Raw genomic sequence first — 15,777 nt, 5'->3', positions numbered from 1 at the left:
TTTTTCATGACAGTTCAGCTATGTGCCAGCCACATTTTGTTGTGGCTGTGAAACAGTTTAGATTTGAATTTTGCATAGATAAATAAAAGATGAAAACTGATCAAAATGTTGAAATACCATTTGCTATGAACAGGTGGATACAATATGCAACGTGTAAATTTTAGAAGCTGGCTGTTGCAAATCTTTAAATACTGTTGTTGTAGTTTCAGAATTTCGTTTTCCTTATATGCAGTGTCAGTAATCCACCCGTCTAGTCAAAGCCAAAAGAGAAATCAAAATGAAAATCATAAAACTGTCAGTCTTCATTTACATTTTCTTCAAGTGGCTCTTTCCGTGAGGTTCATTTTCCTAATGTCCTGCATTATTTTAAATAATGTAGTGAGATTACTTAAAGTGAGAAATGATTCAAAGGGGAAAAAAAAATAATCAGTTCAGTTATCAAATGTGTCAAGTTACTTTGTAGCTCTTTTTTCTTGATGTGTGCGGTGGGGAAAAGGTACGGAGTAAAAGAAAGTCTGTTACATTGACCAGTAAAAAGAAGCCCAATAAGAGTTTACCAATGGTCTCCATTGTGTCTCTCTCCTCAATCAGAAGCTGTGCTCTGGGAATGTCTATGTGCATCCTCAGTGTTTGCTGCTGCTTATTAAGTGTATCTGATGTCCTGGTGTTCTTGCTAAAAACAAGAGAGAAGCAAACGCATTGATGTTAGGCCTAAACAAAAAGACACTTGCTATCTTCCTCATTTTAAATCTCTCCAGCTGAACCAAAAACATAATATAACCATAAACAGCAAAATACTCATACATCTTATTTCCCCTTCTTCAGAACAAGTGTGTGGCATTAATTTATTGCACATGACAAGTAGATGAATGCAGTGTTGAAGGAATTGATCTATTCTTTATCAGTAGGGATGTCCTGAAAATTTCACACAGTTTTCTTCAAGTGTTGTCATATAATGAAATCAGTAACAACACTTTGCAAAATGGACCTTTTCTTTCATTCCTCACGAATATGAGTAAAAAGAAACACAACTGATCAAACAGGTTGGTAGGAAAATGACATCTCGACTAATTTCTAATTTTTTTTAACTTTTCATTATTTTTCATTAGATAAATTCCAAATATCACTATAATTGATAAATGAAAAAGCAAATTAATATCTAGGAATTCTATTAATACATTGCATAAAAAAATTAAAGGTTTTAGTCCCATTGATGTTCCAAAATTAAAATTGTAAATCTTGTTTACTTTCATGGATTATTTCTAATTGATTGATGCAATATTCTAAAAAAGAACATAAACCAATTATTCTATCATCATGTAAATTGAAACAATTTCATTTTGAAGTTTGTGTACCAGAAAATGACTTCTTAAATGAGCTGTCTACCAAAAGCAAATGAAAATGGATAGTAAAACTGAGTGCTACAATCATTTCTAGTACAGAGCTTGCATGAAGAAATCTTCAGACTGCACTAGAAATCCAGGAACTTTTTGCCCTTTTAGATGTAATTACTCTTTGGAGGAGAGGAGTTATTTGCAAATACTTCTTTACACAGGGAGGCTGAGGAAAATTAAGACAAATCAGCCAGTAGTGTGATCCAAGTGCTCACAGTTCAAAGAGCTTTTAAATCCAAGTGGAGGCTCATTTTCTAGTGTAAAATAGCTGTAGATCACTCAGTCTAATTCTCCTTTGGCGATGAATTATTGTTGTTAATGGAATCAGCAGAGGACTATTAAGATGCTTGATGATAAGCTCACTTCTTCCCTGAGTGAGAGTCTCTATATAGGAGATTAATACATGTGTGCCGAGCCTACATCTCTAGACAATTTGCCTTGACTTCCTGCTGTGTCTCCAGGTGAACAAGACCTAACTATTGCAAGTTTGGAGGTTTTCCTAGAGTCTTTTAAAGGAGGAATCTCCTTGTCATGTGGTCAGTAATTCTGCTCCAAATTCAAGAGTGAGATCTGCAAGGCACACAGGTACACCTCTCCTGTTGATTGTCACCTGGCTTTCCCTGCTCTTCTGATCCCCAGCATTAACGCTATCTATGTATCTCAAACTTCAACATCTCTGCCTCTACCTAGGTGGTACTGTTGCCATCGTGTACAAACGTATAGCTGAAACACATTCAAACAGCTTACAACTGGTGCCTCATTTCATCATTATGGAAGCAAAATATCAGGAGAGGTACCCATGGCTTTTCTGCATATATAATCAGTGGAGAACAGTAGTCACAGCGTTTTATTAAGCACATAAATTTTCAAAGACATTCAGCATTCGAAAATGCAGATAAATTCCACATTGACATTCTCAAAGTCTCTGCATAGATTAGATGCCACGTTCCTATTGGTTTCCACTCAAGTTGCTGAAATGTTAAGAGACTCAGAGAATAATACATCATCCGCATGCCAAATATGCTTGAATACTTGCCCTTGCAAAGTCAGACTACTCTGGGCTTGTCCAAGATCATAGACCAAACCTGTTATCAAGTAGGAAATTGAATTTCTGAGGCCCAATTTCGATTAATAATCAATAATCCAATAGTTATTGGATACATGCAGTCAGATACATATAGAATCTGTGCAATACATAATTGAGTATAATAAATGTGTCACTGCACCCCTCCTCCGCTCATCAGGGAGCCAGGAGCCAAAGGGATCAAATAAAACATCTTCCTCAGAGAATGCAGACCCCAGAATCCAAGTAAGAGCTAGAAGCTCTTCTGCAGTATGAACACTATATATTCCTACTATTCCTACTATTGCAAAGTACTCAACTCAATAGAAAGCATTGTTTGGACCACAGGGAGCGGGAGGACAGTTCCCCAGGTTTGCAGTTATATTGCTCACCTGCCAAGAGAGAAGTCTGAATCCCATTCTTGGCTCCAGGTATTGCTTTATGCAAAATGCATAAGCATAAGTAAGGTCCTTCAAGGCAAAACTGGAACCCAGGCCTCTCTATATTCAGAAAAATTCCCTACTATGCTCAAGAGTTATGCCTCATTTTGTGTGATCTCTCTCCTGCTTCTTACTGGCCTAATTAGTTCTCCTGTACTCAACAGCACGGTGACATGGAGTGTTCAAACACAGAACAGGCAATCAGCAGTAGCAAGAGGGTGGCTGCTGATTAGCATGCTATCTCTTTCTGGCTCAAGGAATTTTGAATTATTTTCTGCAGACCACAATAGCTCAACTTGCAGGTCATAAAAACCTAAAGTGCCAACAGCAATTAAGTGCCTCTAGGACTTGGCAGTGAGGCAAAGATTTTTAGGATTGCAGTTTTGAAGTTTGGTGCCCAAGTATTTTCTAACCTAGGAAAATTCAGACATCAAAATACTGAAACAGTCTGGTGGACGAGGAGTCCAATGATTAATTTCTTTAAAGGGAAGAAACACATCTACCTATATTTTCCTTAGTCTACAGATACAAAATTCCCAAACTTAAATATGTGCTACTGCTGTTCTTTACCTGTCAGACCTTGTAAGGATCTGTGTATAACACAATTCATTCCCTCTGGTTCAATGAATCTCTGAGTTTCAAATTGTTAGAGACTGTGAGCCTCTCTGGGGAACAAGTATATGTTTGCTGTAGTCTTTTACTCTACCTAGGTGTCTGCTTTTGGCCACTATGAAAGACAGATATTTGGGTATATGGGCCTTTGGGTCTGATTGAGTACAGCTTTTATGTACACTCTGTGGATAAATGGGTCTTTTCCCAGAGCAAGTACAGTTTGTAATGTATTTGGAAAGAGTATGCATAGTTAGAAGAACACACTCTTTTAAATAACCTTTCTGGACCTTTAATAAAGAACTTGGTTGAGTGACTGCCTGTATGTACAGGAGAGGGTTAAACCTATAAAGCTAGTTATGTAAAGGGATTAAATATGGTTCTCTGCAAAGTCATTCTGGGTCCTTGGCACAGAGTCAGGCCACCTCACAGTTTCCTGATGTCTAAGCTGGTTGTTGTAAAAACATATGGAAAACTAAATCGTATAAAGAAGCAGCCTGACAGAGGGTATTTGAGGAGAAAAGATTCCTTGCCTTGTGTTCAAAATTAGAAAGCTCAGTTGATTGCTATACTAATTCACAGCGAACTGTTACAAAGAAGTTGGCTGGCCCGATGCTTTCACCCAAAAGAAACATAAAGCAGCTGGGATTGTACAGCAGCAGGGATTTTTATTTGGTAGTTTAAGGTATCAGCAACAAGTTGTGCAGCTTGCATTAAACTGCTAACTACTGGGGTTTATCCTGCTCCCCAGACATTTGACTTACACAGCCAAAGCCAGTCACTTTCAAAGCAAAGACCAAAGCTCCATTCTTAATCTGCTTTACACATACTCATAGAAATCTCCTCAAAGGGAAGATACACAAAGCTCTCTCCATTCCTCAGAATTTCCTATCAAGCAGGGAATCATCTTTTCTGCTTTCTGCCCAATAATAAATGTTTAAAGCGTAACCTAAAGCATAGTCTTTTTTTGGATATTTTTATCATAGCAGATTTGGGTGAAATCTAAAAGATATAAAATATCTGGAGCTTTGCAATATGTTACTATTGCTTTGGCAAGGGCTTATTAGCCTTCAATTATTAATGTGTTAAATATTCAGGAACATATATTGATGGCAAGTAGCTCAAGTTTCAGTCGGAGTTATTTCACAGATTTATGACAAGTGACAGAGCATTTAGCATTTAGAAAGCATGCTCCTCCAAACAGCACCACTTTGAGAGCTCCAGTTATGATGTGTCTGCAAATGTAGGCCTATATCCCCTTTTTCCCCTTAAGTCCTCTTTTAGTAGTTCATTTGCCTTTGTTCGCACTTTTAGAAGAGAAAAATAATATAAGACTATTTAATAAAAGCAAGATTATTTGCTAATAAACAAGATGGGACAAACTGACTTGATGATTATATTTCAATGTTGGTGATAGGAAAAGCAAAAAGAAACAATGGCAGATGACTTATCTAGAAAACCCATGACTTATCTAGAAAACCAGCTCTGAACTAAAACCTGGGAGGGGACCTGACTGCTCTCTGAGTGCATCAGTTGGGAAGGGCAAAAGAAACTTTTAAAATTGAAGGTTGACATCAGTAGAGGGAAAAATGGGTCAAAACTGGGCACTTATGTTGGCGGTTTGATAGTTTTCTGAGCATCAGAGGAGTGAGACTGAAATGGCCTTGCAGAAGTGGTGATAAGACTGGTGAAGTTAACCAGGGCTAAGGCACAGGTTTACCAGTTTTGCAGAGGTGTTATGTGTTGTTGGAACTGGGACTGAATATCTTCATCCAGGAATTTAATCCAGTCCATGCTAGTTCTCTTTAGGGAACAGAGTTGCTGCATTTGCTAATCTGTGCTCTTTTCTGCAACATCGAGAAATATCAGAGCATGTCTTCCTGAAGTTGCTTAAACCTGCAGTCTGCTACTAGCAGGGGTTTTAAACTGGCAATTAGGAAGGGTATGATGTGACCTGAATGACCCATCTTGTTCAATTCAGTGGGACTATTCAGATGTATTTGCGGACCGATAGCGAAGACCCGAGTTTACACTAAAACCATCTGTCACCATGTCTTGGGTAAGCAAATTCTTACAGTAGCAGGTGAAGGTTGCCATGGGTGAGGAAGTTTAAAGCACAGTTCATTTAGAAAATATCTATGACATTCTCCAATTTATTGCTTAAAACCAAAAAGATTTTCTAGCAAACCAAAACTCATTTGAGCTTAAAAATAATCCGTTGGTGATACCATTTTCAAATAGCTGCAGCAGTTTTAAAGTTCAATATTTTCCCCAGACAAAACAATAAACATTGAAGATATGAAATTTCCATCTTTGAAAGAATTGTGGTGCTAGAATAGTCATTCTGTTGTAATTCAACAACTGAATTAGATTTCTGGATGCTGAACTGATGGAACAGAACTGAAAAATTACAAATGGATTTACCTGCTCCTCTGTTCCTTCGGGTATAAGCAGCTAGCAATAGTAAATAACATAAATATAACTGTAAAGTTTAGAAATATTCACATTCAGGAACTTACAGCATTTAATCAGATGATCTCTGAAGAGCAATTACTTTGGTACATATTATGAAAACTTTTTTTCTGAAGAGAAAAATTGTCCAAATGTACCTATATAGATTCTATAATTTAATCTACTAACACAAGAGTTCTCAGTTTTTTAGCATTGTATATTCTCACAGATATTGTCCACAAATTCTTTTTTCTCCCATTTTTTAACCAAAAATGTGTCCTAGTTCTTAAAAAACAGTCAAATGGTGTGTTTTGAAAAAGGATTTAGGAATAGGAGGCTTACTTCTCCATTTGTCCCTATAATTTTTAAATATGATGCCATAGTTGACAGACATTTTTCAATTTAAAAACATTAAATCTATTCTTACCTCATAAGCATTTCAGCCAAACTCTTTGCATCTAGAATAAAATAGAAGAAATGTCATCACAAATGACAATCTATTTGATAGATGGATTATTAGGAAGTAAGTGATTTGAATCAGCCATGTGAAAGACCACCGCTATTTCTCAGATCAGGGGCAAGCATAAAATAACCTCTAAAAGTCCCCAATTCTGCTGAAACTGTGTTTCGCTGCATTTCAGCTTTCTTCCCCAGAGAATCCTGTTCCTCAGTTGCAGCAAAAATGCTTCAAAAAGTAAAAGCTTAACTTAACCATTGGCTTAATTAGAAAAAAACTATAGAAACTTATTAGAAACAGAAACAGTTAAACAAGTAACAGGCATCTAGGAAGAAAAGGTAAGAAGACAGAAACGTTGACATCCATCTCTGGGCAAGAGCCAAACCCAAGCTGGATGATCAGTTGCTGACCTGCAATTTCCAAACCAAACCTGAGTGCACAGAGGTCTGAGGTCTGCAAGGAGCTGACTTGTTTCATTGCTCTCAAGTAAGGATGCTTTTCCACTAGCAAGAATTCAAAACTACTACTGGGTCTTCAGAGGACAATCTATACACAAAACAGGAGGTAGCTTATTCCCACATGGATCAGCCCTGCAAAATGAGGCACCGCTGAAAGAGAAATACTTCTCTTGTTGTTGCCACTGCTATTATTATTAGCATAAAATCCTTTGGGAATATCATTATTCTGGTGTATATCAGACCAAAAGACACAGCCAAAGGTTGGTTCACCCGGTGTTTTTCAAGTAGCTTTCTGTAAAACTTTATCAACACAATATAAGAATTTGTGTAGTATTATTCAGCAGAAATAGTCAGCTATGCTTTGTTCTCTTGCAGTCTGCCACTATCACTTAAAAATGCTGACTCCAGAGTCCTTAAGTATATCACACAGCAACAAAGCAGCTTTTTGTGCAACCAAGTGAAGCAAATCTGAGAATAAAACAATTCCAAGTTCTAAATCTTCAAGCAACTCTTTTATTATGGGAAACTTTAAATTTCTTCTTTTATCTGCCACTTGTAAATCTACTAGCACCTGCCAAGACATATACTGAATTTGTCTTTGTTTTCTCCATCTCACTTCTGAAACCTTTTTGATTCCTTAATTACCTCTTGAGTCTCCTACACCTAAAACAATTTCCTTGCTTGTGATCCCATTAAATAGCCCACCTTTAAAATTCAGAAGATGCACGTAGAAACAAACCACCATCTTAACAAATCACCCTGGACTACATTTGTTTTCATTCTTAAAAGGAATGGACAAACAGACACTGAGAATTACAGTTCTAAAGGGATGCATCTTTTATCTTTCAGGAACTTCTAAAACATAAATTCAGAGATGATTTGGCTCAGGCTCTTTGTAGCATTTTCTACTAGACGGAGCCACTTTAGGAGTTGTTGATATTCATGTGTGCTACTGTTCTTTGTACTGTTTAGGGCGATGGTGAGAAATGTAGATAAAATGTAGCTCTGTGCAAGTTAGAGAAAAGACAATCATCTTCTCAACTAGGACTGCTGCTCCAACAAAGAAAGTGTCAGTTGAGTCCAAAGTCTTGTCAATTTTACCTTTCATCTTCTGGTAGCTCGAACCAGCTTTTCTGGCCACCATCATCTCCTCTGCTACTAGTTATACTCTGGACACTTCTCCTGAATTACATCTCTGTTGCCTGGTATATAAGGAATACTTGAGTTTTACATCTCTTGGAAAAAGTCATGCTGGCATGAAATCAGAGTAAAACATTGGTGCATCAGACCCTTAGTTTCTGTCTTGAGGCAGAGCAAATCAGTAGGCCTGGGCTGCCAGTGTTGGTCTTGCTTGGCATCTTAGTTAATTTTGCATCTGCTCTTTTTTTTCCTTTTTTTTTTTTTTTTCCATTAAAAAACCCCCAACAAACCCCTACCATCCGCTTTCTACATTCTGTACATTTCTGACACTGTGCCAGCGTGCCTGTCTTAGGATTTGTTCCTCACCTACTACCAAGGAAGCTGAAATTCTGTGCTTCCTGCAGGTCCATTTGCTCCACTCCTTTATTTTAAACCTTCCTCTATTCCTTTTCAGCACAAAGCATAGAATCATACAATTATAGGATATCTCAGGTTAGAAGGGACAGATGAGGATCATCAAGTCCAACTCGCATGGCAGATTCTTTGGTGGAGGGAAGGACGCTTCATCCGAGATGTCCCATTAAGAGAATAAGTGCTCCATTTAGGCGCTTGCACTTTATATTTTTCACTTTGTTTGGGATTGGCTTTTGCTGTTAAAACTTAGTAACTGGTACTACATAGTAGATGACAAGTCTTTATTATCAGTCATAAACTACTATTGCTGCTGCTCCCAAATGAGGTCAGAGATAGTTTTGCTACTGACTTTTTTTAAGGACCCAGGAAGAATGCAAAAAAAAAAGCTCTGGAGGTTTTATCAGTAAAGTTTCTTGTTATTCTTGTTTCTTGTTATTCTGGCAGCACTAGGATCATGAAGAGACTTATGCCGACATTATCCCTCTGGCACACCTAATAAGGGTGATTTAATATGCAAATACTGCTTTCATCCAGCTAGCAGCTTTTGTGAAGCAACTGCTGCCTTCTTTAATGAACACTATGAATACTTGTGCAAGTAATTCGCAACTCAAGAAAAGCTGAAGTGACCAAGCTGAAGGTTGCTTGGCCCAATGTCATTTAGTTTGCTTTTTAGATTTGTTTACCAGGATTAAATGATGAAGAACCTCCTTCACATGTTCTCAGGTGCTGCAGAGCATATAGCTGTGTTAAATGTTGCATCTGGGAAAAATGTTATGATCTCACCATTAAATGTATGAGGTGCACATTTACATATATGCATTCTTGGTCAAAGACATGTAAAGAAGATTGTGCATCATGAGTCAAAAAATAACATGAGACATCATGCAAGACCATGTTACATGTCAAAAGCTGAACGAGGAAGTACTACAGAAAAAAAAGTAACTCCATCAGAGGGTTTTAGATACACTAATTGTTAAAGCAGATTGTTACAATGGTCAGCAGCATTCCCGTGGTTAATGATGGCAGTACTGGGCACGAAGGCTAGTGTAGCACTGGAGACCAAACACATGTCCCAAAAAGAGAACGGATCTTATGTATCTGTTCAAAGCAAAACCCAGAAGCCTAAAAGTAACTGTAATGTAATTGTAACTGTGTCCAAAACATCAGCTACAGGAGAAATGTTAGTTTCACAAACCAATGAGTATAGACTGCAGATTGTAATGTGTATTTCCTACCTTACATTTTTAATCAGCAAATTGAGAATACTTCATAAAATGATTCAGTATCCCTGCCAGTGTCCTATCTCCAGCTTTCAGGTGGCGAAAACACAGCTCGGGGAGGCCATGAATGACAGACTAAAGGCGATAATCTTCCTTTCCAACCAAACATCACCCTGTGCCTTAGCGAAAAAGACAAACTGTTCCTCTCCGTGGGTTTGATGCATGAGTGCATTGACAGGCACCGACTCGGTGACAGCCCTCACTTCCATTTGCTGGGGCAGGTGCCTTTAAAATTCTTAACACATTTGCTTGCCCCCTGGGAAATCAGGGGCCATGATACAGTTTTAAATTGCATGCTGTGACTTCTGAACTCTTCACGCCGCGCTGATACTTTCTGCTTGGATTAAGGTGAGTTGGATTTATAAAACAAAGAGAAAATTATTACAGTAGTAGTGGAGCTAGGTTAATAGTAAAGAGAAAGAGTGTTAAGTCTTCAGGTTTCTGTTCTAATATATGCTGACCTACTGAGTGCCTGTATGAACTCCAGCAGTCAATTGACCTTCTTGTGACCTGACCTGTGGAACTACTAAACTGGGCAAAAATCAGGGCTTTGCTGAAAACTACGCTTTCTTTCTAAACAGAGTACTCCTGGAGAAATAAATCATACTGGGCATGACACAGGAGGAAGACAAAGGTTCACCTCTCCCTACATGCTAAAAGAAGGAGTAGAAGGATTAAGAATGGAGAGACTGCTGTTCTTCTGCTACATTTACCCTGCAGAAACTGGAACCACAAAACCATTGTCAATAAGCAGAGATACAAATGTTTGCATGCAGAATGTACTGCAAATAATTGAATTGCAAATAAATCTGCAATTCCCACTCCTCTTTGTCAAGCAGGTTCAAAGAAAACACATCTCCTGAAGCCACAAAAGCAAGAATTACATCTGTAACTTTTATAAATTCTTTTAGAACGTCCCACTGTGGAAACTCTTATTTCAGATGTAGACTAGAGGAAAGTTGATGGTGGAATTATCATTTAGAACAAATGAGTCCTGTGCCTTAAAGGAACTGCAACAGGTGATACATATCAAGTGATAATGACAGGATTCCAATTTCAAAACCAATTCAGATGAAAGTTGAACACAGCAACTACTAGAGCAAAACACTTTTTTCAGTTAGGAATTTGCACTCTGAATTTTTTAGAGAACTTACTAACGTGTTTTCTGGAAAAGCAATACTGATTATCAGTAAGACTTCTAGAACATGAATTAAACTCCAGAAGAGCAGAAAAATGGCTAACAAGGATCAGTCTTCAAAAGAATTAACAAAACCAATCTGAATTACTGAAGTCCTACAAATCTGATCTTGACAATTAGCAAAACAATGAAAAAAAATGGAATGAAGCTTGATGAAATTAATTAAAGGAGATGAAATAATTGAGGCCAATCAATATAAACTTGTGGTCAATCAGCCATGTCAAGGAAAGTTGGGGTTTTTTTTAAATGAGATTAAAATTCACTGAGAATCGATGGCGTTGAAAAAAACCCTCACTGAGAGATGATTAAATAACATTAAAATATTATATTTATATTTCTCCAGAGCAAAGTTTTGGTACCTCAGATATTTTAATAACAAAATACCATGATGCAAAAATTAACACATCAGCCATTTTACATGGGTTCCAACATATTCAAAAGACAATTTTAAGCCAAGAATCATTGTTTCATATTTATTTTCATCATGAACAATAGGACGTCACACCGATGGTATTTTTATCAGTGGTACGGAGTAAATGAAATATCTGATAAAAGTTTGGAAATTACACAAGAATTAGGTAGCTAAAATATAATGAAAATGCCAAGTCACTAAGGCATAACAATGCGGATCATCAGGTAGGTTGACCAAAAGTTAGCAATGTATCTGGACTGGTGTAAGGTCATATATCAAGAACACAAGCCATAGGTATACAATGGAGAATGTTATCTTGTGGCACTGTAAGCAGAGAATTGTCAGATGATCTCAATGGATAAGACACTAAACATACTCTTCAAATCATACTGTACTTGAAAAGGTTACAGATATACAGAGAAGTCCATAAAGGGAAAGAAAAAAGGCTGTTACCTCTCTAGCTGATGCTGGTATGTCTGTTGCTGGAATACTGCGTTTATTTCTAGCATACACAGATGAGGAAAGCTACTGAAAGATTCCAAAGGGACCAGAGAAAATCCTTGAAATTATTAGATGATGGGAAAACTACCGAGAAAAATTCAGCAACATTTACCAATGGAAGCACTAAGAAATTACTTAGTTACCACTATGTAAAAGAAATATCCCAGAGAAAATATGATACAAAAAAAGAACTTCAGTGAGAAGTATACAGAAGTACAGCAGGACCAGATAGCTGGAATGGTGAGCAGTAGGCTTGACAAATTTAGATAAGAAGTGAGATGCAACTTTTACAGAAAGGGTGGGTAAATACCAACAACTTTTTTCAAAAGTACTGATGAATTCTTTGTCACTGTGTACGTTTAAGTGAAGATCAATTATTTTCCTAAATTCCTATATTCTGAGAGGAAAAAATTCAGAGAAGTCTTATGTTAGGTGAAAGCCATACTGGCCAGTGATCATCAGTCTTCCTTAAGGGACTGTAACTCAAGAATCTATGAATACTTGGAAATTACCATAAATAACTAAACGTGCACAGCCATCATTTCCTGGATTCAAGGAGTTCAAAATATCCTGCTCGTTACTGGGTGGAATTCCGCAGTATTTCTGAGCAGATAAGATAACATTTTTTTCATCCTTAATCCACCACCTTTTTGATGAAAAGAACTGTACAGAGGTAAGTGACTTAAAAGATTTCCAATGAGAAAGTTACTAAACAAGCTAAACCACCCAGATGCCCTGATTTCCAGAGACGTGTATGAACCATAAGGCTAGCTGTCCTCTCTAATCAACAAATTTGCCCATGCCTAAGAGCTCTGTATCTCTGTCTTCTTTTTGCAAAAACATACAAAATTTTGTTACAAAAGACAAAATGAGACCTAAAAGAGAGATGAGTAGATGATAAGGTGAGATGGAACACACAAGGTTGGCCCTGGTTTTAATATATATCATTATCTCATTTTGGTTAAGGTAAAAATAACTAAATAATCTGGTGGTTCTTGGAAATGATTATTCATCCTTTCGGATAATAAATCACTTTGCTATTTATTCAGTGTGTGATTTGAAAAGCTTTTTCCCAAATACCTTCAATGTAGGGTCAGTGAACAATGAAATGTCATTGTAGTAGTCCTGTTAAAACACTTCATAGGGAAAAAGATGTAGTAACAAATCTGAAAATATTTGGTTGTGTTTTCTAGCCTATTGACATGTGGCTACTTTCATTTTATAAATCAGGAATCATGGTTTGCATCTGCTGGAAAACTGAAATCACCTCATCTTCAGAACATCTGATTTTACACTTTGAAAAAAAATAGGACTTTAAGTTGCTGAGATCATTCACAAGGGAAACAAACAAAAACAAAAAGAAAAAAAACAAACACCAACACATGAGAATTATTTTCTTTTCCCCCATGCAAAATAATAATAATGGATACAAAAGTAATTTTTTAGAAACTTACTACCAAATGAAAAAGAAGCAATTTATCCAAAAAACACTTATGCTTTGTTGCCTCATGTCTTTTACGTATTGCAGGAAAATAACACAAGCTCTCATCTTACCTCGCAGCCTCTTCAGTCTCTGCTCCCTCCTCCTCCTCCTCACGATCATCAGCATCACAAAAAGCAGCAAGACCCCAACCAAGATACAGGAAATGGTCACCAGCATCTTTAGCCCTTCGTTGGTTGCCAGCCCTTCCTCACTTTGCACAACTGATTTAATGAGTGGAGGGATTGTACCTGGAAACAGTGTCATGATATTAGATGCCTATTAATGAAGACAAAAGATTGGGTTCTCAGGGAATATGGCATGTTATATGCTTCAGCTGCATGCAGAACATTAAGCTATGTTTGCATGTGCAATGGCCATGTACACATAACCAGTCACACTGGTAAGAAGGTACTGATTTCAAAGAGTCATAGATTATCAGAAAACAGGAAGAGGTACATTCATTGATTAAAGAAATGCCCATTATACAGTCATAATAAATCATTACAAAGCTATTAGAAATCTCAGAATTACTACCTATGTATATTACTGCTTACTATGGGAAAATAGCACTGCTGCAACATATTCGTACTTTCCTCTGGGTGTTTCTTTATACGGAGCATATTTGACAAAGTTCATTTTGTGCTACACACATCAGATGAATCCTTTGCACAGAAACATTCTTGTATCACGTCTTAGGGGTGCAGCAGTGATATTGATCTGAAATTCAGACAGCCGACCTGATGCTACTTTGCTAAAGAGTGTCTGAGCTTATGCTCATTAGTAAAACAGGAGAGTAACACTGGATAGAAACAATCAGATTTTGAGAGTGAAATGAGGGAAATGAATCTACAGACTGCTGGCATCAGCAGGCAGCTCACTTTTTCATTTTCGGACATATTTGCATTTTGAATATACCTGGCTTTCTAGTAATATATGTAACTTGAACTTTTAAATTCTCTTTTTCTTTACTTCTAAAGGACGTGAGAAGAATGCAGCACTTTCTTTGGAAGGCTATTTAGTCATGGAAGGCTTCTCACTCATTTCCTGATTACTATTAAACAGATGAATGCAACCACAAATGAGCCTATGAAACGGAGATTTGTTTGAAATGGGTAGGAATACGCAAGTATTGTGAACTGTGATGACTTTCGATGGAAGCTATTCAATTTAACCAGCTACTGAAACATAAAAGTGGCTACTTACTCAATAAAAGGATAGGAGGGTGAGATAGAAAAAAAGGCACATCCTTTTTTACATTTTAATTGCTGCATTGAGTGATATAGCTATATCTCATTATGTACCATACAGTATCAGGAAAAAAAATAATTTTGATATGATGCAGTACAATGTGAGTGCCATAACCACAGTGAAAATGTAGAATTCTAAGCCATGTTTTTTCAGAAGAGCTATTTGAGTTGCATATAATGAGAAAAGTAGTTCCCTAAAGGGATGAAGATAAACAGAAAAGCTGCAGCCATCCAAACCTATATCAGGTGCTTCAGAAAAATTATTTTCTTACAATTGCATTTTGAATATTTTTCTACTGTTCCAATGTAGTTCTTCCCATAATTTTCCTCCTTTTTTTAACTTTCCATTTCTTGGAATAAACACACAGCAGGATTTTTTCATCTTGTCTTAACTGAGATGCAGTTTTTGCACTACTCTAAACACAAAGAAAATTATTAGATGAAGAAATGGAAAGAACATCAAGTTCCTGAAGGTAACACTATTAACTGTCTCTTAAAATCCCACAGACCATTGGCTAAGGACTGTTGGTTTCAAGATTACCTAAAATTATGTCTTGCTCTCCTTATTAGTTTGATGAAAATCAAATTAAGAGTGGCCTTAATTTTAGTTAAATGTTAACTGTTTAGGTAAATGATTATCATTTTCTATACCTCTTCTAAGTAAAGCATAAACTTTATAATGCTATAGACAGGCAGTACAGCCTAATTAAAAAAACATACTGCAAGTTTATATATCTTTCACATTATCCATTGTGGATATTTAAGAATTGTATTAAAAATTATCAAAACCTAAATTTGCTATCCATTGAGAAAACACCATTTTTACATTCGTTGTCATTCTAGGCATTGGCTAGGAGTGGAAAAGCGAAAGCTTTTCTCAGAACAAAGTCCCAGACAAATTGAGAGGGTTTTGTGTGGGTTTTTTGGTTGGGTTTTTTTTTTTTTCCAGGTCAATTCACCATCGCTCCTTGTTAGTCTGCTTTACTGATGTTTCACAGAAGTTGTAATTTAAAATGTCTCTGACCCCAGTTTCCCCTGTGTTGCCTCCCTTCCAGCATCCCCCATTCCACCTTGTGACTTCTGGACTAGCAAGTCCTTTCCTGTGTCCTAACTGTTCTTCACGGTAGGAAGTCCCCTGGTGGGCTAGAATCAATTAGCATAGTTTAGAGCAGCTACCAAGCTGATCTGATTTAATGTCAGGGCTACTGAGTAGCTGATCTCTGAGTTGGA

The 15,777-nt window shown here is 37.0% G+C and overlaps 1 protein-coding gene across 2 annotated transcripts in view; it reads right to left on the bottom strand.

The window, feature by feature from the left end:
• Positions 1-15,777, bottom strand: part of DSCAM (Down syndrome cell adhesion molecule) — a 484,086-nt gene that overhangs the window by 32,236 nt on the left and 436,073 nt on the right. For both annotated transcript variants that reach the window (XM_014938224.1, XM_014938225.1), the window contains 3 exons: positions 13,372-13,548; positions 6,385-6,415; positions 558-673 (listed from right to left, as the gene is read on the bottom strand). In XM_014938224.1, the coding sequence (XP_014793710.1) occupies positions 558-673; positions 6,385-6,415; positions 13,372-13,548 (324 nt within the window). The remainder of the gene's footprint in view (positions 1-557; positions 674-6,384; positions 6,416-13,371; positions 13,549-15,777) is intronic.

Source organism: Calidris pugnax, unplaced genomic scaffold, assembly GCF_001431845.1.
Source record: "Calidris pugnax isolate Ruff unplaced genomic scaffold, ASM143184v1 scaffold25, whole genome shotgun sequence".
Lineage (NCBI taxonomy): Eukaryota > Metazoa > Chordata > Aves > Charadriiformes > Scolopacidae > Calidris > Calidris pugnax.
Note: the sequence above shows the minus strand (reverse complement) of the source record. Positions and strands in the feature narration are given on the sequence as shown.